Genomic DNA, 24,144 nt, shown 5'->3' with positions numbered 1-24,144 from the left:
GTGTAAACCCGAAACGTCAACTTTCCTGCTTCTCTGATGCTGCCTGACCTGCTGTGTTCCTCCAGCTCCACACTGTATTGACTTAAACCTCCAGCATCTGCAGTTCTTGCTATTTTCTAGTCACTGGAGGTTTAAACTAATTTAGCAGGAGGATGGGGCACAGAGTGGAGGTGCTTTAGGGGGTGATGCACAGATAAATGTAGAAGAAGAACCAAGTCAGTCTGAAAGCCAGAGTGTATGTAGTCAAGTTGAGGCAGAAGGGAGCATGGCAAGGTAGATGGCATTTATTTTAATTCTAGGAGCCTTGCGGGTAAAGGAGATGAATTGAGGATGTTGATTAACACATGTGGATGTGGTTTCAGGGAGATATGGTTGACGGAAGGGCAGAACTGGCTGTTCAATATTCTGGGTATAGAATCTTCAAGTGAAACAGGAAGGGGTATAAAAGAGGATGTGGTTCTTCACTATTGATTAGCGAGTCAATTACTGCAGTAAGGAGGGATGATATCTTAGAAGGTTCCCCAAATGCGGCCATATGGGTAGAAGCTAAAAACAAAGAGGCAGCAAGAACTTTACCGAGAGTGTGCTGTAAACTCCCAAACAGTCAGAGAGAGAGAGATAGAAAGATAGATCTCAGAGAAGTGGATAGTATTTTGGTAGAGGATTTTAACTTCTCCAAAATTAACTGGGATAAACAAAAACTGAAAAGTTTACTGGATGTGGAATCTTACAATATCGCCGCGAGAGTGGTTTAAACCAGCATGCAAAAGGTTCTCCAAAAGAGGGAGCTTGCTATATTTAATTTTGGTGAATGAAGCTAGGCAAGTGGTAGATGTGGCAGTGGGGGAATAGTTCAGTCAGATTTAAGAAAGTTATGGATAAGGGTAAGGATGGACCAGAAGTAAACATTCTGAGTTGACAGATGGCTGATTTTACTAAGGATCTGGTCATAGTGGACTGGGAGCAGCTATCTGCAGGAAAATCCACACCACAGCAGTGAGAGATATTCAAAAGTATACTAGCGAGAGTGTAAGGCCAGCATGTTCCCATGAAGGTCAAAGTGGGACCAACAAATCGTGAGAACCCTAGAAGTTAAGGATATAAAGGAAGAGAGATACTGAAGGCTCAAAGCAGCGGATTCTCTATAGGAGTGTAGAAAGTGCATGGTGTGGTGTGGTGCGGGGGGAATGGTGTTGCTTAACACAATTAGGAGGACAAAGAGGTGACATGAGAAAATATTGGCAGGTAATATTAAGGAAGGTCCAAAGGTGCTACAAGTATATTGGAGACAAGATAATAACCAGGGAGCAAGTAGGGCCCGTTCAGGATCAAAGTGGTAATCTGTGTGTGGAGCCAGAAGGCAAAGATGAGGTTTTAAATAAGTATTTTATACCTGTGTTGACTGTAGAGAAGCAGGAGGGCTGTGATATCCATGAATAAATTAGCAGTGAGAGGGAGGGGTACTAGCAGTTATAGCAGACTTGAAAGTGGAGAAACCCACAGGCCCAGATGAGGTATATTACAGGCTGCTGTGGGAGGCAAAGGTGGAGATTGCAGGAGCCCTGACATTAATTTTCTAATGCTGTCTGGCCCCAGGAAAGATTCAAGAGGACTGGAGAACAGTTAAGTGGTATCAATAAAAAAGAAAGATGTTAGGGATAAACCAGGAAAATACCGTCCAGTGAATATAACAACAGTGGTAGAGAAACTATTGAAAAAAATGATGAGGGACGAAATTAATCTCTACTTAGAGAGACAAGGATTAATCAACAACAGTCAGCATGGCTTTGTTTGACAAATTTGATTGACATTTTTGAAGTGACTAGGTGTACAGATGAGAGTAATGCAGTTTATGCTGTCTACATGAACTCCAGTAAGACTTCTGACAGTGTCTTGCATAGCAGACTGGTTTGGAAGCTAAGACTCCATGGGATCCAGGGAAATTTGGCTAATTGGATCCAAAATTTGACTTAGTGGTAGGAAGCAGAGGGTGATGGTCAAAGAGTGTTTTTGTGACTGGAAACTTGTGTTCAATGGGATTCTACAGGGTTAGGTACTGGGTATTTTACTGGGTATTTTGCTGTTTGTTGTGTATATTAGTGATCTAGACATGACTGTAGGAGACATGGTGAGTAAATTCTCAGATAACTTGAAAATTCGTGGTATGGTAAATCATAAGGAGGTTGGACTACATGACAGTATAGACCACTGGCCTGATGGGCTGACCTGTAGCAAATGGAACTTAATCCAAAAGTATGAGGTGATGCATTTTGGAAAGACTAATACGGCAGGGAGTACATGATGAATGGTAGAACCCTAGGAAACAGAGACTATCAGATGGACCTCGATGTGCATGTTCACAGATCCTTGAAGGCAGTAGGACAGTTGGATAAGACAATTGGTTAAGAAGGCATTTGTCAAGGCACTGAATACAAGAGAAGGGAGATTATGGTACAATTATATATAATTTAGCTTGGCCACAGCTGGAGTACTGTGTGCGGTTCTGGTCCCTACACTATCGGAAGGATGTGATTGCACTGAAGAGGCTGCAGTGGAGATTTATCATGAAACAAAAACAGAAAATGCTGGTGAAACTAAACAGGTCTGACAGCATCAGTGGGGAGAAAACAGGGTTAACATTTTGAGTCTGGTAACTCTTCATCAGAACTGAATTTTCCAGACCTCCAGTATCCACAGTCCTTTGTTTTAATTTAGAGATTCACCATGATGTTGTTTTGCTGAAGCGCTTCAGCTATGAAGACAGACTAGATCAAGTGGGGTGGTATTTGCTGCTCACAATGTGGTCTCCTGTACACTGGGGAAATGAAGGGTAGACTGGGTGACCGCTTCGTAAAGCACCTGTGTTCTGCCTGCAAAACAGACCCTGAGCTTCCAGTTGCTTGCCACTTCAGCACATCACCTTTTTCCCTGGCCAATCTCTCTGTCTCAGCCTTGCTGCAAGACTCCAACAAAGCTCAGGGTAAACTAGAAGAACAACACCTCATTTTCCACTTGGGGACCCTGCAGTCTTCTGGACTCAATACCGAGTTCAATAACTTTGGGGCTTGAACTCTCCTATGTCCTGTTTCGCCAGACCTTGTTATCACACAGTCTGCTATTACACATAATCCATTGTTAGCCACTAACAGTCTCCACTAATAGCTTTTCACTCTCCTAGCCAGATTGTTATCCACTCCTTTGTCTGTCCAACTGTTCTTCTCTCTCTTTGTTCTATCCCCCCCACCTTTTGTTTACGCCTTAGCCCCTCCCCCACGATATTTTCTGCATAAAAACCTTTGTTTTCTTTGCTGTCATCAGTTCTGAGGAAGGGTAACCGGACCCGAAAGTTAACTCCGATTTCTCTTCACAGATGCTACCAGACCTGCTGAGCTTTTCCAGCAATCCCTGTTTTTGGTTCTAGATGGGGTCTCTTAGAGTAGAGAAGGCCAGGAGCGAACCTGACTGAGGTGTACAAAGTTCTGAGAGGCAAAGAGGGAGAAACACCTCTCCTTTTTAGATGGGTAAATAACCGGGGTCACAGTTTTAAGGTAGGAAGCCAGAGGTTTAGAGGATAACAAGGTGTAGAGCTGGATGAACGCAGCAGGCCAGGCAGCATCAGAGAAGCAGGAAAGCTGATGTTTAGGGTCTGGACGCTTCTTCAGAAATGGGGGAGGGGAAGGGGACTCTGAAATAAATAGAGAGAGGGGGAGGCAATGATGGAAGGTGGATAAAGGAGCAGATAGGTCGAGAGAAGACAGACAGGTCAAGAAGGTGGGGATGGAGCCAGTAGGTGAGTGTAGGTAGGGAGTTGGGATGGGGGTTGGTCAGTTGGGAGGGAGGGGCGGGTGGGTGGGAGGCCACCTTTTGAGAAGATTTGTACCTTGGCTTGTTGATCCAGTTGTTGACTTGCTCACTGAGCTGATAAGTTTGTTTGCAAATGTCTTGTCACCATTCTAGGTAACATCATCAGTGCGCCTCCGCTGAAGCATTGGTGTTCTGTCCTGCTTGTTATTTATGTGTCTTGGTTTGTTGGGGTGGGTGGCATCACTTCTGGATTTGTTTCTTAGTTGGTTGGTACATGTTTGTTAATGGAGTTCCGATTTGAGTGCCAGGCCTCCAGGAATTTTTGTGTGTCTTTGCTTGGCTTGTCCTAGGATGGCTAGGTTGTCCCAATCGAATTGGTGTCCCTCTTTGTCCATGTGTATTGAAATGAGTGATAGTTGGTCATATCTCTTGGTAGCTAGTTGGTGTTCATGAATCCTGATGGATAGTTTCCTTCCAGTTTGCCCTATGTAATGTTTTTGGCAGTCTTTGCATGGTATCATAAATAGCATTGGTTCTGTTAGTTGTGGTTGTCGAATTCTTTATTCTCATAAGTAGCTGTCATAGTGTAGGTTTGTGGGATACCATGATTCTTGGGGATGGAGTAATCAGGTGGTCACTTCAGATATATCCTTAATGTATGGAAGGGTGACTAGTGTCAATGGATGTGTTGTGCCTTCCTGTTGTGGTCTGTCGTGTAGATATCGGTGGACTAGGCATTTCGGGTAACTGTTGTTTCTAAAGACTCTGTATAGGTGTTCTTCCTCGGCTTTGTGTAGCTCCAGGATGCTGCAGTGTGTTGCAGCTCACCTGAACAGAGCTTTGATGCAGCTTCGTTTGTGGGTATTGGGATGATTGCTATTATAGTTGAGTACCTGATCCGTATGGGTAGCTTTCCTGTGTACACTGGTCTGGAGCTCACCATTGGCCTAATATTCGATCATTATGTCTACGAAGGGAAGTCTGTTGTTGCTCTCCTCTTCCCTAGTGAATTTTGTACTGGTATTGAGTAGCTGAGTTTCTTCCAGTTTAGCACGTTTGGTAATCACAAATGTGTTATCCATATAGCGGACCCATAGTTTTGCTTGGATGGTGGGACCCATTGAATTGAATCGAAGTAAATTCGATTACCAGAGAATGAAACCAGAGGGATCAAACACACCGTGCTTCTATGGACTCCCTAAGGTAAACAAGTCCCCCTCAGACTCATTGTCTCACTGCCAGGTACACTGACGTACAGACAAGCGAAAGAACTACAAAGGAGACTGAAACACCTAGTAGACCACTCATCCACTCCACCCAAGAATTCCTCAACCCATCAAGGACACCAGAATTGATGAGAAAGAGATCATGGTCTCCTTCAACATGACTGCACTATTTACCTCCATAAACATCTCCTTAGCTAAAGAAACACTAGCTTCGCTTCTAGACAGAGCAGGGATACAGACACTCAACAACACCAACACCATCAGCAAACATGGCACCCTCAAACTACTGGATCTGTGCCACTTCACTTTCAACAGGAGGATATATGGACAAATCAACGGAAGACCCATCGGATCACTGATATCAGGATTAATAGCAGAAGCCATAATGCAAAGATTGGAACGGACAGCACTTCCCACCGTCCAAACAGTACTATGGATCCGCTATGTGGATGACACATTTGTGAGTATCAAACTAAACTGGAAGAAACCCATCTACTCATAAACAACATCCTCACCAACATAAACTTCACTAGAGAGGAGGAGAACAACAACAGACTTCCCTTAATGGTCTTAATGGTCGAATGTATGGCCAATGGTGAGCCCAACAAACCAAGACACGTAAATAACAAACGGGACACAACACCAATGCTTAATGAGAAGTGCATTGATGATGTTACCTAGCGTGATGCCGAAATGTTTGCAAACAAACTTACCAGCTCGGCGAGCAAATCAATAACTGCATGGGGTTGGAATAACTGGATGTTTGGTGATTGATGCAGATACAAGGGCTGAAGGCTCTCTTTCTGTGTTGTACAACTCTGTGACTCAACGAATTTCAATGTGAACAAGTGTGAGATGATGTGTTTTGGGAGGAAGAACATTGGGAGACTATACAAAATAAAAGGTAGAACTCTAAAAGGAATGCAGACCAAAGGGACCTGTGTGTACCCTAAGTCATGGTGGCTCAGTGGTTAGTACTGCTGTCTCACAGCGCCTAGCAGCCGGGTTTAATTCCACTCTCGGGTGACTGTCTGCGTGGGGTTTGCACATTCTCCCCATATCTGTGTGGGTTTCCTCCTACAGTCCAAAGATGAGCAAGTTAGGTGAATTGGCCATGCTAAATTTCCCATAGTACCCAGGGATTTGTAGGCTAGGTGGTTTAGCCATGGGAAATGTGGGGTTGCGGGATAGGGCAGGGAGGTGGGTCTGGATGGGATGCTCTTCAGAGGGTTGGTGTGAACTCAGTGGGCCGAAGGGCCTGCTTCCACACTGTAGGGATTCTATGATTCTATGAAGCATATGACATTATATATGGCAGGACAAGTTGAGAGAGTGGTTAAATAATTCGTATGATATCTTGGGCTTTAATTGTAGGATTATCAAATACAAAAGCAAGGATGTTTAAAAACTGATTTGGCCTCAGCTGAAATTATTTCTCCAGTTCTCTGCACTTGGAAGGGTTGTAAGCATTAAAAAGGGTGCAGGAAAGATTCACGAGAATAGTTTCAGGGATGAGGGCCATAGGTAGCATAAATAGATTGGAAATACCGGGACTGTTCTCCTTGGAGAAGAGAGGCTGAGAGGAGATTTGATTGAGGTGCTCAAAATCCTGATAGGCCAGAATAAATGTGGAGAAACCGTTCCCATTTGGAAGAGGGATCAAGAACAAGAACAAGCACAATCCGTGATTATATGTGTCTGTTTATTTAAATATGGAGGATTACAAAGGGATAGATTGGTTAGTAATGCAAATTTATTTTTACTCCATTGATAAACACAATTTGTATTTTTCTCGTGAAGTATGCAAATCTGGTGGTATGAATACTTTCAGTCTGAATTTGATAATTCAGTAGAGTTGGGAAGTTCAGTGATGATCAAACTTTTTTAGATTTGTGATGACTCATAGAGTCATACAGCAGGGAAACAGATCCTTCAGTCCAACTCGGCCATGCTGACCAGCTGGATTTCCAGCGTATTACTCCAGTGGACCGTGATGATAGACTGAATGGAAGTATTCCACAAAGTGGTAAACTCGTCTGAATTCAGTCTTTGCATTTTCCCCTACATTGTGTGATTATGTGTATTAATGAAGCGTATGTCTGTATTTTGATTGTGTTTGATTGTATGATCCGGTGTATGTATGTAGTGTATATTATTGAGATCTCGTTATTTTTGTTTTTCTTATTTTTGTTTGGAACTGTGAATTGTGAATTTGGCCTATGAGCAACAGCTTTTTTTTAAAAGAACAAACAAACTGATTTTGTTTTTGCTTATGGGACCTGGCCTGGATATTAATTGCAGATTGATTATTTTTCAAAGAACACTGTGGACATTTCATGTCCAGAGATATATTATGCTCCAAGACTGGCAGATATTCAGGTGTTAAAAGAGGCCATCAGAAGGAAACTGATGCCAATTAACCTGACAAATGGAATGTTGGAAAATAAACAGAAAATAAATAGAAAAATAAACCAAATTTTGAACTAGTTTTGAACTCTTTTTAGAGAGAAAGGCTATAGTTGCAAAGGCTGCCAGAAGAGAATTGTTGCTGTCTAGTTATCTCTGTTATTATCTTATTGAAAGTTTGGAGAATAGAACCCCAGTTATGAGAAATAAATGAATATTCCTCAGAGCCTACCGGAAGCTATTTCATTGACCAGGGTCTTCAAAAATCAAGTAAGATACAATCCGATGTGCCTGCGATACCATGTATTGTTGAAACTGCTTACGTGAATTGGCCAGTTACTTCTGTTTTGTTTCTCTTTTAATTAATCCTTAAACTGTCTGTGTGTGAGTGAGGTTGTTCAAGGAAGATTGGTCTTAAAACTTGTTTAGTTTTGTTCTGCAAAAGTTACAGTATTAAAATAAATACAGTATTAATAATAATTAATGATAAATAATAATTTTTGTTTTAAGTATACATTTGGTGTTATGAACTATTAGAGTCATTTTGAGGGTCATTGTTTTAATTTCACTGTGTTGCAAATACAAGAAAAGGAGGCTGATCTTTCCATGTTCTAATAGTATACTGTGTGTGTGTGTGTGTGTGTGTGTGTACTAATCCTGTGTAAACTGATTCTCAGAGTATGTATACCAATCCTGTGTGTATTATTTATATCTGTTTATATCAATCCTGTGTGATGACTGATTCTGTGTGTGTGTTAGTGTGGGTGTATATACTGATCCTATGCGTTTGTGTGTGTGTAGTTTTTGTATCTATGCTCATTAATCCTGTGTGTACACTGATCTTGAGTGTGCGTCTGTGTATATGTTGATCTTATGTCTATATACACTAATCCTGTGTGTATACTGATCCTGAAAATACCTGTGTTTTAAAAAAAATTAAAAGATTATTCATAGGATGTGGACAGTACTGGCTAGACCAGCATTTATTGTCCATCCCTAATTTCCCAGAGGGTAGTTAAGAGTCAACCACATTGCTGTGGGTCTGGAGTCACATGTAGGCCAGACTAGGTTAGGATGACAGTTTCTTTCCCTAAAATACATTAGTCAATCAGATGGGTTTTCCCAACAATCAACAATGGTTTCAGTATCATCATTACATTATTTATTAAATACAATTCCACCAATTGCCATGGCAGGATTTGAACTCACATCCCAAGAACATTGCATGGGTCTCTAGATTAATAGTCCAGCAATAATACCACTAGGCCATTGCTTCTACGTATATTCTTTGTGACAGTATGTACTAATCATATGTGTATACTGATCCTGTGTGTGTACGCATGCATGAGTGCACACATGTATATTGCTTGTGTGTGTCCACTACTCCTGTGTATAATTCATCCTCTGTGTGTGTGTATACTGACCCTGTGTTTATATGTGTGTGTGTGTTGATTCTGTGTTTGTGTGTCTATTTATTTATTGATCCTGACTGCGTCTATTCTGATCCAGTGAATGTATATTGCTTGTAACCCTGTCGGCAAGACTATCAATGCTGAGGTGACTGTGTCAGTTCCTTACCTGCAATGTGCACCCGAAGACCCCGATCATCAACATTGCCACACAGATATACTCTGTAAATACATCCCACCAGGGCTTCAGCACCCGGAATGCTGGTTGCTGGTCTGCGAACTGTTTCAACTCTGTCAGTGGGATCATCCTCTCTACAAAGGGAAATACATTCCACTCAGACACAAATGCTCACGACCCATCAGATCTGGTCTCATCCTTTACAGGGGCCATTGACCCACTCATCCTACAGTCAGGTCTTGGAGATGAAGCTGGTACAGGTTTGGGCAGGGACCCCTGGATAAATGAAAGCAAAATACTGCAGATGCTGAAGATCTGAAATGAAAACAGAAAGTGCTTGAGAAACTCAGTAGGTCTTTCATCTGTGGAGGGAGAAAACCAGAGGTAATGTTTTGAGTCCAGTATGACTTTTCTTCTAACCTGAAGTGGAGGACTAGAAAATGTTGGTTTTTATGCTGTTGACAGAAGAGAAGGAAAAACAATGGAGCAAATGGTGAGGATGCCAACAGCAAAAGACAAAGGGAGTGCTAATGTTAGTAGAGAAGAGATATAGATTGAAGAGTGGGTGTTAATGGTAGAAAATAGATAAACTCTACTGAGAGCAAACACATGAAAACCAGACATGTGACGTGGGGAAGGGGGTGTAATCAAAATGTTGGAGTTCATTGTCTGAAATTGTTGAATTCCAATTGAGTCATGAAGGTTGTAAAGTGGATAAGTGGAAAATGAGGTGTTGTTCCTCTAGCTTGCTTTGCTGGAACATGAAGGCCTAGGACAGAAATGATACCCCATACTCCAGCCTGGTACCTGGATTGGGGGACGAGAGCCTGTGCTTGGTATTATGGGTTTGGATTGGGTTCCCTAAAAGGAGTTGATATGCCCAACAGGATGGAGCCGTCATTTCCTGGGCTACAGGCCATCCTAAGTGAGTGGAAGATGTTGGGGACAGAGTCGACATTAACCCTGCCACTGATTAAACAACCACTTGCCCACGTCCTTCATGGCTTGGTGCCTCAGAGGACTGGTGCTGGAAGTTCACAACTGGATCAGCTGTCTGAGAGCCCAGCTTTTTACTGGAGCCTTGGCTGTCAACAGAATGCCCAGCTCAGCATTGTGCCCAGGACAGACAGCCTTTTATTGGACTGGCGTTGTTTTAATGCAGAGTGTTAACTAATACCCCTGTAGCTGGTGTAGCCAACAATGGAACAGGAGGCCTAATAATTTGAGAAAGATAGGGAGAGAGAGATATAGAGAGCGAGAGAGGCAAACAGAAAGAGAGAGGAACAAAAAGAAACCAAGAGAGAGACAGAGAGGAGGAGGCCCTGGGAGAAAGATGGGGGCAAGAGAGGGAACTATGAGTTAGAGTAAGAGAGAGAGAAATGAAAAGAGAGAGATTGAGAGACAGTGAAGGGGTGGGTGGAGATAGAGAGTTAGGGTGCAGAAGAGAGAGACAGTGACAGAGGTCCATCGTAGACAAACCGGTGACAGACAGGTTCAGGTTAGTTTCTCTAACATTTGGGTTTATGACCATTCGTCCTGCTGCACCAGGAAGACTAGTGCCTTAGGCAAAACAAAATCCTGAAAGAACTGCAGATGCTGGTAAGCAGACACAAAAACAGAACCTGCTGGAAAAATTCAGCAGGTTTGGCAACATCCATGAAGAGAAATCAGAGTTAACTTTTTGGGTGCAGTGACCCTTCTTCAGAACTTAGTGCCTTAGGCCTTCATCAGACACTCTGTGACCAGGCCACTAACTGTACCTCTGTTGCCAGGCTCACATTCAGGCTGAAGTGTTCTTCCACTCTCAAATCAACATCAAACCACACTCCCTGCATCTCAACACCAAACCTCACTCCCTGCATCCCAAATTCAAATTGCTATTTTACCCCTGCAGCTCCAGCTCAACTATCTCACCATTTGTTCACTTCCCATCCTCAATCAGTCCAATGCTAGTCTTATTTACAACCCCTAACCCCTACATCTCCACTTGCCTAATGCTCAGTTGCCTGTCCCTCACTCCCTTCCACCCTATCTTTCCCCCCACTGCCTCCTGCCACTATTTCTCTGTAAGACTCCCACTCCCCACCAACCCAGTTGTTTTTCAGTTTCCCACATTAATCCCTCAGCATTAATTTAAAACATATTAAATGGCCATTAACACATGCTGTTTGTGGGAGCTTACTGTGCACAATCATTTACTGTGTCTCTGGCAACAGTGGCTAAATTTCAAGAGTATTCAAATGGCTGACAATTATTTTACGAGCGTCCTCAGCTAATGCAAAGCACAAAAGAAATGGAATCTCTTTAAATATCAGTCCCTCTTCTCAATTTCCTCCTCCCTGACTTTGTAGCTGAACTAGTCTGAATTTGTCACTCCTCTGTGAAATCCCTCCATATTCTCCACATTAAAGGTGCCTCATAAACATGTGGTGGTTCTTTCAACCCTCAAATATAACACTTGCTGACTTACACCCTTACCACTGACTAGGTATCCCAGCAACCTATAAGCAGACCTGCCAAACTCTCCTCTGGACCCCTTTGCCTAGCCCCACATGGCCAATTGTCAGTTGGGTGGGGAATGTTTCAGATAGTGACTGACCCACTCTGATAGCTCTACAATGTGCTGGTGCTTACAGATAGGGAGATAAGGCAGGGTCAACCATAGACTGAATCACTGAAAGACACTCGGCGTCAAAATAAATTTTTAATGCAAGAATTTATTCAAAGTGGTCACCAGGCTTGGTATCTGTACTACCAACTAACAGATTTTTGTATAATCATGGGAAATATTACATGTTAAGACAGATCTGTTACTGTATAACACTTGGGTACAGTACTGGTGGGGATAGGTTTGTCACTGTATGAGACTGGTCTGTAGTACTTGCGGAGTCAGGTCTCTGTCTGATCTAGGCGGAAAGATCACCAGGAATGACAATAAGTAATCGGTAGCAGATATTTAAGGGGATAATTCATAACTCTCAGCAAAAATATGTCCCAGTAAGGAAGAAATATATGAAGCCTGACTTCAGTTGTGGGTAAATTGTTGGAGCTGATTATAAAAGATGGGATTTATGAACATTTAGAGAGAAAAAAATTGATTAGGGATAGTCGGCATGGTTTTGTATGAGGAAAATCGTGTCTCACAAACTTGATTGGGTTTTTTGAGTAAGTTACCAAAAAGGTTGATGATGGCAGATCAGTAGGTGTTGGTTATTTGGATATTAGTAAAGCCTATGACAAGGTTTCGCATGATAAACTAATTAGTTAAGTTAGTTCACATGGGATTCAGGGTGAGCTTGCCAATTGGATACATAATTGGCTTAGTGGCAGGAGACAGAGAGTGGTGGTGGAGGGTTGCTTTTCAGGCTGGAGGCCTGACACCAATGGTGTTCCACAGGGATCAATTCTGGATCCTCTTTTGTTTGTCATTTATATAAATGATTTGGATGAGAATATAGAAGGTATAGTTATTAAATTTGTGGATGACACTAAAATTGGTGGCATTGTAGACAGTGAAGAAGGTTTTCTAAGATTACAAAAGGGATTTTGATCAAATGGGTCAATGGGCTAAAAAAATGGCAAATGGAGTTCAATCTGGATAAATGCGAGGTATTGCATTTTAGTACAACAAACAAAGGTAGGGCATACACAACTAATGGTAGAGCCTTGGGTGGTGTTGTGGAGCAGAGGGACCTAGGAGTGCAAGTACATAATTCCTTAAAGTTTGTGTCACATATAGACAGGATGGTTAGAAAGGTGTTTGGCACACTTGCCTTCATTGCTCAGCCCTTTGAGTATAGGAGTTGGGACGTTATGTTGAGGTTGTACAAGACATTGGTGAGGCCTCTTTTGGAATACTGTGTCTAGTTCTGGTCGCCCAGTTACAGGAAGGATATTGTCAAACTGGAGCGGGCTCAGAAGAGTACCAGGATGTTGCTGGATATGGAAGGTTTAAGATATAAGGAAAGCCTGGATAGGCTGGGACTTTTTTCACTGCAGCGTAGGATGTTGAGAAGTGAAGGAGAAATAGATGAAATGGCAGGTTATGAGAGGGATACCAATGACTTACATATACATTTATACATTAAAGTAGGTGAGCTAAAATTTGGCAAGTGCAGTATAATGTGGGAAAATGTGAAGTTGTTCATTTGGAAGGGAGAACAAAAGAACAGTATTATTTAAATAGAGAAAAGTTAGGAGTGGCATGGAGGCACAGTAGTTATCACTGCTGCCTCACAGTGCCAGGGACCTGGATTCAATTCCAGCCTCAGGTGTCCATCTGTGAGGAGGTTGCATGTTCTCCCCATATCTACGTGAGTTTCCTCCAGGTGCTCTGGTTTCCTCACATCGTCCGAAGATGTGCAGGTTAGATGGATTGGCTATGCTAAATTGCCCATGGTGTCTGAAGGTTAAGTGGATTAGCCATGGTTTGGGGGATAGTCTAGTGGTCAAGGGCTGGGTCTGGTCGGATGCTCTTTGGAGGAGCGGTGTGGATTCAATGGACTGAATGCCCGTATCGCAGCCTGAAGTAGGGTAAGCCATTGACCAGCGGCCCGAAGGAGGGACACTAGCAACCAGTGGCCCAGTGTGAGGTCGGGGTAGCAGCCCAGTGCGGGGCGCAGCAGCAGCCAGCAATCAGACCACGTGGAGGCCTCCTGTGCTGGTCTGCTGTGGAGAGCCCTTAGAGGGAGTCTTTGATGTTTGTCTTTTCAACCTCTTGTTTTTCTGACTTATGGCTGTACTGTGTATAACTGTAATGTAACTTTTTTTTCTTCATTTCTCTATTTTGTGACTAAGGATTGTACCTAGGTACTTGTGACAATAAAGATAATTCAATTCAATTCAGGTTGGGACTCTGCGGATTGGAATTTAGAAGAATGAGAGCTGATTTCATTAAAACATATAGGATTCTTAAGGGGCTTGACAGGGTAAATAATGAGATAACAAGGTGTAGAGCTGGATGAACACGGCAGGCCAAGCAGCATCAGAGGAGCAGGCAGGCTGACGTTTCGGGCCTAGACCCTTCTTCAGAAATGGTGGAGGGGAAGGGGATTCTGAAATAAGTAGGGAGAGAGGGTGAAGCGGATAGAAGATGGATAGAGGAGAAGATAGGTGGAGAGGAGACAGACAGGTCAAAGAGGCGGGGATGGAGCCAGTAAAGGTGAGTGTAGGTGGGGAGGGAGGGAGGAGATAGGTCAGTCTAGGGAGGCCGGACAGGTCAAGGGGGCGGGATGACATTAGTAGGTAGGAGATGGGGGTGGGGCTTGAGGTGGGAGGAGGGACAGGTTAGGGAGGCGGGGACGAGCTGGGCTGGTTTTGGAATGCAGTTGGGGGAGGGGAGATTTTGAAGCTTGTGAAGTCCACATTGATACCATTGGGCTGCAGGGTTCCCAAGCGGGAATAATGAGAGGATGCTTTCCCTCATGGAAGAGTCTGGGACCAAAGGGCATAGTCTCAGAATTAAGGGGCACCAATTTAAGACTGAGATGAAGAGGAATTTCTTCTCTCAGAGGTTTGCAAGTCATAGAACATCGCACATAGAATTGTACAGAGCAGGAACAGGCTCTGTGGCCCACAATGTTGTGCCGAATATGATGCCAAATTAAGCTAATCCCTTCTGCCTGTCCTTGGTCCATATCCCTCAATTCCTTGCATATTCATGTGCTTATCTAAAAGTCTCTTAAAAGCCCCTATCATGTCTGCCTACAACACCACCCTGGCAGCATGTTCCACACTCCTACCACTCTCTGTGTAAAAAAACTTGCCCCTGACTTCTCCTCTGAACTTTCCCGCTCTCACCTTAAATGCATGGCTCCTAGTTTTAGACATTTCAACTTTGGAAAAATGATTCTGACCATCAACCTATTTATGCATCTCAAAATTTAATAGACTTCTATCAAAACTTTACGTGTGCTTCTTGTTTCCTTTTAACTAAATTCCTAACCTTCCTCATTCTCCAAAGGTTCCTTGCCTTGCCATCCTTGTTCCTCCTCCTCACTGGAACATGCCAGGCCTGAATACTCATCAGCAGGTCTTTAAACAGTTCTCACATGTCAAATGTGGACTTGCCTAATAATTGCTCCTCCCAATTAACACTCTCTAGCTTCTGCCTAATACTGACGTAATTTGCCCTCCCCCAATTTAGTACCTTGCCACAAGGTCTTGACTTTTATCCTTGTAGCTACCTTAAATCTTAAGGAGTTGTGATCACTGTTTCCAAAATGCTCTCCCACTGAATGGTCAGTCACCTGGCCAGGCTCATTAGCTAGTACAAGTATGGCCCCTCCTCTAGTTGGCCTATCCACACGCTGCTTTGAGAAATCCTCTTGGATGCACTTAACAAATTTTGCCTCGTCTAAGCCTCTTGCTCTAAGGGAATCCCAGTTGGGAAATACTGGGGAAGTTAAAGTCACCCACTATGACAATTCTGTCTTTATTGCATATTTCCATAATCTGCCTACATATTTTGTTCCTCAATGTCTCGGTGACTGGTGGGGGACCTGTAGTATATTTCTATCATAGTGATTGCACCCATCTTATTTTTTTGAAATGAACCCCTACTGCCTCAGTGGATGAGATCTCTAGTATGTCCTCTCTGAGTGCAGATGTGACATTCTCCCTGATTAGTAATGCAACTCTTTTACCTTCCTCTCTATCTCATTTAAAACAAGTTCCTTGGAACTCCTTGCCATGGAAGCTATGGGGGCAGAGTCTTAAATATTTAAGACTGATAGAGATTCTTGATCTGTTAGGGAATCAAGGGTTATGGGCAACAGGGAGAAAAGTGGACATGAAAAGTGTCGGATCAGCCATGATCCTACTGAATGGTAGAACAAGCTCGAGGGGCCACACAGCTACTCCTGTTCCTAATTCGTATTGTCTTATGGTATATCACTTAGATATGACACTGGTGGGGATAGATTTTTGGGTAGAGTGCTGGCATGGAAATCTCTGTCACTGTACAACACTGCGGTACAGTACTTGTGTGGACAGTTTTGTTACTGTATAATACTCGGGGTCAGGTCGGTCACTGTACAACACTGGAGTACAGTACTGGTGGGAACAGGTTTGTCACTGTATAATACTGGGTACAGTAATGGTGGGGTTAGGTCTGTCACTGTATAACACTGGGGTACAGTACCGGTGTGGACATGTTTGTCACTGTATTAAACTGGGTATAGTACTGCAGGGGACAGGTCTGTCGCTGTATAATACTGGGGTACAGTATTGGTGGGGACAGGCTGTCACTGCATAACACTGGGCATTGTGCTATTGGAGAACATTGAAGAGTGTGAACTTGATTCTGTTCCTCTGACATGCACTAATATTACTGCCTTCAATTAAGCAAAACAATTTCCTCCACCACCCCATCCCCACCCTTCAAATCATTATTGAATTCTTGAAGAACAGGCACCACATGTTTACACAGGAGGTCCAGCTATTTCCTGTTACATGTGAGCGTCTATTGTATAATCTGTTCCCATCCCCTACAGAGATTACGTTGTTTATGATCATTGAGAATCTATTTTCACTTTTACTGTGACTCACAGCTTCTCGACATGATCAATCAATAATGAAATCTGATGATTTATCTCTTTATCTCAACTTTTCCCTGGAAATTGCTGGGTAAGATAGCTCATTCCATTGCAACAGAAATTGTGAAGCTTGTTGCTGATTACCCTCATCATTATACACTGAGGGTCACGTGGTGAAAAAGGACAGATCAAAATCTCCTTTGGCTTTGACACATTGAATTAGTCACACATCCAGAGGGTGATGGTTGAGAATCAATAGAATCCCTACAGGGTGGAAGCAGGCCTATCAGGTCTACACCAACCCTCCAAAAAGCATCCCATTCAAACCCACCCCTATCCTATCCCAATAACCCTGCATTTCCCATGGCAAACCCACTTAGCTTGCACATCTCTGGACACTATGGGCAATTTAGCATGGCCAATCTCCTATCCCTGTAACGCTGCATTTCCCATGGCTAATCCACGTAACCTACACATCCTTGAACACTATGGGCAATTTAGCATGGCCAATCCACCTAACGTGCACATCTTTGGATTGTGGCAGGAAACCGGAGGAAACTCATGCAGACACAGGGAGAACATGCAAACTCCACACAGACAGTTGCCTGAGGGTGGAATCAAACCCAGGTCCCTGCTGTTGAGGCAGCAATGCTAACTATTGAGCCACCATGCCACTCCCTGATAAGGTATCAGGACAGGTGGATAAAGTGGTTTAAGAAAACATATGGTATACTTGCCTTTATTGTTTGAGGTGTAGAGTTTAAGAGCAGGAAGGTTATGCTGGAACTGTGTAAAATTTTGGTTAGGCCACAGATAAAGTTTTGTGTCCCGTTCTTGAATCCACATTACCAAAGGGATGTGAAAGCGCTGGAGAGGGTGCAGAAGAGATTTGCAGGATGTTGCCTGCTGCTGGAGAGTTTCAGCTTTGAAGAGAGATTGAACAGACTGGGATTGTTTTCCTTAGAGTAGAGGAGATTGAGAGGGGCAAAAACAGAAGTTGCTGGAAAAGCTCAGCAGGTCTGGCAGCATCTGTGGAGAGAAACCAGAGTTAACGTTTCAGGTTCAGTGACTTTTGCCCAGAATTGATGGGGATTGAGAGGGGACATGATTGAGATGCATAAAATTATGAGGGTCATAGATAGGGTACACAGGAAGAAACCCTTCCCCTTGATGAAGATCCCTAAGATCTGGGGACATAGATATAAAATAAGGGGCAGAAGCAAAACATTTTCATCAGAGGGTAGTAAGAATCTGTAACTCACTGCCTGTAAGAATGGTAGAGGCAGATACCCTCATAACATTTAAGAAGCGTTTGGATGTGCACTTGCAATGTCAAGGCATACAGGCTATGGGCCAAGTGCTGGAAAATAGGATTAGAATAGTTTGTTGGTTGATTTTGACCAGTATGAACGTGATGCGCTGAAGGATCCTTTTCTGTGCAGTAGGTCTCTTTGACTTTATGTCATCATGCCCATTCCCACACTTCGTCAGCAATCTTAGGTAAGGATCAGGGAGTGTGGGTTTAAATCATCCAATTTTAGAATCTATACTTTTAACCTGTCACACACAACACTTGGGTATCCCCACACAAAATGGATTGCAGTGGTTCAAGAAGGCTGTTCATTGCCTCCTTCTAAAAGGACAGTTAGGGAAGGGCTATAAATGCTGGCCTGCCCAGCAACGCTCACATCCTGTGAGTGAATATGAATGACCGACAGCTAAAGGGAGAGTATGCGGATAATTGGGACAACTGGGTCACTTTATGGTTGACCAGACGTAATGAGTGGTGCGCCACAGGAATCAATGCTGGGGCCTCAACTTTTGCAATTTGAATTAATGTCTTGGAAGAAAGCTAAAGCTTGGCCATGCTAAATTGTGAAATTTCCAGGGATGTGCAGGTTAGGTGGATTAGCCACAGTATATATGGGGTTACAGCAATAGGGTAGGGGCTGGTCTGGATGGGACACTCTTTGGACGGTTGGTGTAGACCTGATAGGCCAAATGGCCTCTTTCCACACTGTAGGGATTCTATGATTCGAAAGCCTGGCCTTGAACATTCTAACTACTGTTTCAAATGCAAAACATTGATGAAAAATAAGTTCCAATTTAAGGTGATTGGTAAATCAATCAGGGGCGAGATGAGAAAAGAACATTTACACAGCAAATGGATTAGATTTGGAGCATGCTGTCCGATTCCATGGATGCAGATTCCAAAGGGAATTTTAAAAAGTTGCAGGGGCACAGGGAATGAGTGGGGTTCTGTATGTGTACCTTGCCTTTAAGGGTTGTATATGCTGTGTGTATACAATGTGGGAACTCTACCTGATGGTTAGTCTGCTGTAAATTTGTAAGCTGTGCACACACACAGAAATCAGTTGGTTATCCTAATGTCTGCTTCATAACTTATAACGTATTTACTGTTTAAACTGAAACTAACCTACAGAGTTAATCAATCTGTGACAAGCGATTGACTAGTAGACCATTATCATTTCCATGACATAGAATCCCTACAGTGCAGATAGAGGCCTTAGGCCTTTCAGCCCATCAAGTCTGCACCGACCCTCCGCAGAGCATTCCACTCTATTCTGCAACCCCATGATTACCACGGCTAAGCCACCTGGTCTGCACATCCCTGGACACTTTGGACAATTTAACATGGCCAATCCACCTAACCAGCACATCTTTGGACTGTGGGAGGAAACTGGAGCACCCAGAGAAAACCCATGCACACACGGGGAGAACGTGCAAACTCCACACACAGTCACCTGAGAGTGGAATTGAACACAGGTCCCTGGCGCTGTGAGGCAGAAGTGCTAACTAACCATTTACCACCGTGCCAGGCATTAAATGCAGAAGTGGACCTTGACCACGTTGCTCTTCCAAATGGATTGAATGATCTCATTTGAATGCTAACATTCTGGGTCATTTTTGCCGAGTAGGAGAGCATGCAGTTCCCCGGAAGTTGAGTCATGATAGGCCGAGAGCCAGTTTGAAGCTGGAAAGCCTGTCCAGTCGCCATTCTGCTGCAGAGGAAGTCATTTCGACTGATGAGAATGTTTGAAGCTTGAATTTGAATAAAACTATTCAAAGCCAAGAGTGGGGAATATAGCACAGGAAATGAGAGAGGGAGAGGGAGTACAGTGCAGAGAAATCTATGTCAACTGTCAATCTGCAGCCTGATAGCTACTGTTCATCATGAAAGATATTTGAGCAAATTCCATCAAGATTTTGGTTAGAATTGTGCAGTTTGGAACCCACCCAACATTCAAAATAATTATAACAATTGAATCAAGTGACACACCTTTTCCCTGAGTGAAGGCAGCATTTAACTCAATGTTGTTGTGAAGAGTTCTCGACTCAAAAGCTTTAGTTTTGTCTGGTTGCCTTCAGTCTTTTTCTGTCAGTTGTCTTTCACTTGCCCACTCTACCCTATCATTGCAGACCCCCACCCTTCCCCTCACATACACTTCCACTCTGCTCCCTCACCCTCCCACCACAACCCACCCCAACACTGCACACTCCACGCATGCTCATCCACCTCCCATCTTCAAACTCACTTTGTCCCGAATAAATGGCATTATCTCAAGCAGGAGGTTAGAGGATAGCTTAAGGAAGAACAGTTAAAACCCGGTATAAGTCTGCTCAGGCTTCAGGGCAAGGGGAGCAAAGGGGAAAGGAAGGAAAAGAGAGAGAGAAATGGAAATAAAGAGAAACAGAAAGAAACAGTGTAATGAGATAAAGAGGAATAAAGAGATGGAAGAGAAAAGCAAGGGAAAGAGAGAGAGAAAGATGAAATGTAGAGAGAGGAAGATCAGGAGAGAATAACAAAGGAGAAGGATTGAGAGGAAAGAAAAGAGAGGGAACAGAGAAAGAAATGGAGGAATGAGGGAAGGAAAGAGTGAGGGAAAGAGAGGGAGAAGAAAGATACAATGTAGAGAAAGATCAGGAGACAGTAAGACAAAGAAAATGAAGAGAGATGGCAAGGAATGAGATAGAGAGAAGGAACTAGAAGAAGACAGGAAGAAAGAGAGGGAGAATGAAAGAGCAAGAGAGAGAAAGACGAAAGGTAGAGAAAAAGAAAAGGAAGTGAAAGAGAGGGAATGAAAGGGGAAAGGTAGAGAAAGAAAAGGAGAGAAAGAGAAAGGGAGGGGAAGTAAGAGAAAGGAGAGGAGCAGAGAAAGAAAGAAAAGAAAAATGGAACCAGAAACAAATGCCAAAGAAACAAACAGCAGCATTTTAGTCAGACCAACTCCTGCTTACCGTCAGTAACCACACATTGCTGAACTGATCTAAACTTGTCTTTAACAAGGAGTCAGTCAATAGACGGTGCAGGGAACTCCTCAGTCAGTGCTTTACTCAGACAGTTTGCAGCTTCAATTCCTCACCACACTACGTCAAACTTCTCCTGAAATAGTCAGCTGTTGCTCTGTTGTGGGAGAGTTTTGCCTATACCAGAAAGAGCATTGTTCTGGCCAGTAGGGTGTGTGGGGCCCAGTTTGAGGAAATCCCACCCACTAGTCAATCAACATGACGAAGCAGAGATTGCCTCAGCTCTACATCATACTTGATATTAAACCAAGTTCCAAGTCCCCTCCTAGATTGGCATGAATGATCCATGGCACTATCGGGAGAGTAGAAGATATATTATCAGTGTCCCAGCCAATTTTTATCCTTCAGCTAATATAAAGTCAATAAAATTTCATTGTTGTTTGTGGGAGCTGGCTGTGTGAAAATGGGATGTTTCATATCCTGCACTATAACAAAGGTGGAAAGTGACTGGAATCTATTGTTAGTGACCAAGTGATTAAGCCTAGGAGTGGTCTGAACTGATGAGAGGGTGTCGATGTGGATTTGGGAAGATTGGATCACATTTAATCTGATTAACTTTTTTTGAGGAGTTCTGTGACAAATGGATAGGGGAATTGTGACAGATGTTATCTGTGTGGTCTTCCAGAAGCCATTTGTTAAGGTTCCTTACAAGAGCTTGTCAGTAAAACTGAGAGTGCATGCTGTCGTATGAGACAGTTAGTTCATGAGAGGTTAAACTGACATCACGACAAACTCCACCCGTCAAGATGAAGGGTATTTGGTCAGTGGTAGTCATGGTTTGGTCATAGTATGGTAAGTGTCTGAGCACAGTGACAGTCACCATCTGATCATGGTGGTCGCCTGTCTTTGAATGATGGTCAGTGTCAGCTCATAGTGATGTCAGTGTCTGCATGTGGTGACAATCAGTGTCTGATCACAGTGATTGTCAGTGTCTGATCACAGTGATTGTCAGTGTCTGATCACAATGATGGTCAGTGTCTGATAACAATGATGGTCAGTGTCTGATAATGGTGATGGTCTGTGTCTGATCACAGTGATGGTCAGTGTCTGATTATGGTAATGGTCAGTGTCTGATCACGGTGATGGTCAGTGTCTGTTAATGGTGATGGTCAGTGTCTGATCACAATGATGGTCAGGGTCTGATTATGGTGATGGTCAGTGTCTGATAATGGTGATGGTCAGTGTCTGATCACAATGATGGTCAGTGTCTGATCATGGTGATGGTCAGTGTCTGATAATGGTGATGGTCAGTGTCTGATCACAATGATGGTCAGTGTCTGATCACGGTGATGGTCAGTGTCTGATAATGGTGATGGTCAGTGTCTGATCACGATGGTCAGTGTCTGATTATGGTGATGGTCAGTGACTGATCACAGTGATGGTCAGTGTCTGATAATGGTGATGGTCAGTGTCTGATCGTGGTGATGGTCAGTGTCTGATCACAGTGATGGTCAGTGTCTGATAATGGTGATGGTCAGTGTCTGATCGCGGTGATGGTCAGTGTCTGATCATAGTGACGTCAGTGTCTGATCACAATGATGGTCAGTGTCTGACCACGGTGATGGTCAGTGTCTGATTATGGTGATGGTCAGTGTCTGACCACTGTGACGGTCAGTGTCTGATCATAGTGACGGTCAGTGTCTGATCACAATGATGGTCAGTGTCTGACCATGGTGATGGTCAGTGTCTGATTATGGTGATGGTCAGTGTCTGACCACGGTGACGGTCAGTGTCTGATCACGGTGATGGTCAGTGTCTGATCGCGGTGATGGTCAGTGTCTGATCGCAGTGATGGTCAGTAACTGATCATTGTGACAGTCACTGTCTGATCACAGTGACGGTCAGTGTCTGATTGCGGTGGTGGTCACTGTCTGATCATGGTGACGGTCAGTGTCTGATCGTGGCGATGGTCAGTGTCTGATTATGATGACGGTCAGTGATCATAGTGATGGTCAGTGACTGATTGTGGTGATGGTCAGTGATTACAGTGATGGTTAGTGTTTGATCACAGTGATGGTCAGTGTCTGATCGCGATGATGGTCAGTGGTGATGATCAGGTCCAAGGAGCCGGAATTGAGTGAAAAGTCCCTTTGACAAGGTGAGAATGCAGCCTTTCATTACTGTCTGCACTCTGCATCCAGTTTCAGCCTGGGTCATTTATTAACTAACTGATACTTTAAACAAACATTGAAACTGAAATTGACTCAGACACTCTGTCTTAAGAAGATCTGATTCTTCTCAAATGTTTCACTGAGGACAGTTTCCCTACAAGAGGAGCGTTGAGCCTTGTCTTAAAGGGCTGAATCTTGAAAAGTTGTCCTGTCACTTTCTGAACTGGATGCTTTGGGCTTTTACATTTAGTTGCACTCAAAATACTTTCTCAAAATAAATCAGTAACTTTGCAAAAATGTCAAGATATGACCCAGAGAGAAAAAAAAAGTCAAAAAAGCAATAATACTTGGAAAATAACAGACTGGTCTTTCATTTTGAAGTGTACAAGGTAAGTCAATCTAATTGTGACTCATGTCTTAGATTGACTGGATTTATGTCAGCATCTTTCTTCTCAGGTCCTGATGCATGAGCAGCTTGGATAGAAATGCCGTGCAGAGATATGGGGAAATGGCAGGAAGTTGATCCTGGGGAATAGAGCCGGTGCAGGCATAATGGGCTGAGTGGCCTCCTCCTGTGCTGTAACAGTTCTGATTTGCAGTTGGATCATCATCTCAGTGACCAACTACACTGTCCCCTCATTGGAGGATTTGGAGATCCGGTATGTTGTCCATTGATAGAGTCACGGTGGCGGTGTGTTCCTCGTTGGCTGTCTGTAAGCTTCCATTGAGCTAAACAGTAGCAGGATCCACTCCAGTATGTGTCTCCTGATGCCTCCGCAAGTCGACTTTCCGCTGAAATCCTTTCCCACACGCAGAGCAGATGAAAGGCTTGAAGCCAGTGTGTTTCCGGCTGTGAGTGATGAGATTTGAACTCTGGCTGAAAGCTTTCCCACAAACCTGACATTTATGTGGCTTCTCACCTGCAAGACAACATTGCTGATGATTAATATTCATCCTCAAGTTACACCTGTACTAAACTGTTAGTATTTAACCACCAGTGTTTAACCACCAGTACTAAACTGCCAATATGAAATAATCAGAGTTAAAATAGTACATTAACGGTGAGAATATGCTAGGTGTGATCCAGCACCTGTGGGAGTGTGTGCTAGCAGTGATCCAGTACCTGTGGGAAAGTGTGTGCTAGCA

At 43.4% G+C, this 24,144-nt stretch overlaps 2 protein-coding genes across 5 annotated transcripts in view; both read right to left on the bottom strand.

Moving 5' to 3' along the window:
- LOC109919444 (volume-regulated anion channel subunit LRRC8C-like) overlaps positions 1-20,984 on the bottom strand; it is a 29,747-nt gene extending 8,763 nt beyond the window's left edge. Inside the window, exons 1-2 of one of the 4 annotated variants that reach the window (XM_020519450.2) lie at positions 20,819-20,984; positions 9,015-9,157 (exon numbers count right to left, since the gene is read on the bottom strand). In XM_020519450.2, coding sequence (XP_020375039.2) covers positions 9,015-9,152 — 138 coding nt within the window. In that variant the 5' untranslated portion in view covers positions 9,153-9,157; positions 20,819-20,984. Of the gene's footprint in view, positions 1-7,759; positions 7,810-9,014; positions 9,158-19,859; positions 19,933-20,818 lie in introns of those variants that run through there. The other 3 variants (XM_048617957.1, XM_048617958.1, XM_048617960.1) reach the window with 3 other exon arrangements.
- A 2,383-nt stretch (positions 20,985-23,367) lies between these two features.
- Positions 23,368-24,144, bottom strand: part of LOC109919443 (zinc finger protein Gfi-1b-like) — a 36,972-nt gene continuing 36,195 nt past the window's right edge. The window contains exon 7 of the mRNA XM_048618014.1: positions 23,368-23,918. Within this exon, the coding sequence (XP_048473971.1) occupies positions 23,728-23,918 (191 nt within the window). The 3' untranslated portion in view covers positions 23,368-23,727. The remainder of the gene's footprint in view (positions 23,919-24,144) is intronic.

The sequence above is a fragment of the Rhincodon typus genome, chromosome 38 (assembly GCF_021869965.1).
Source record: "Rhincodon typus isolate 14 chromosome 38, sRhiTyp1.1, whole genome shotgun sequence".
Classification (NCBI taxonomy): Eukaryota; Metazoa; Chordata; class Chondrichthyes; order Orectolobiformes; family Rhincodontidae; genus Rhincodon; species Rhincodon typus.
Note: the sequence above shows the minus strand (reverse complement) of the source record. Positions and strands in the feature narration are given on the sequence as shown.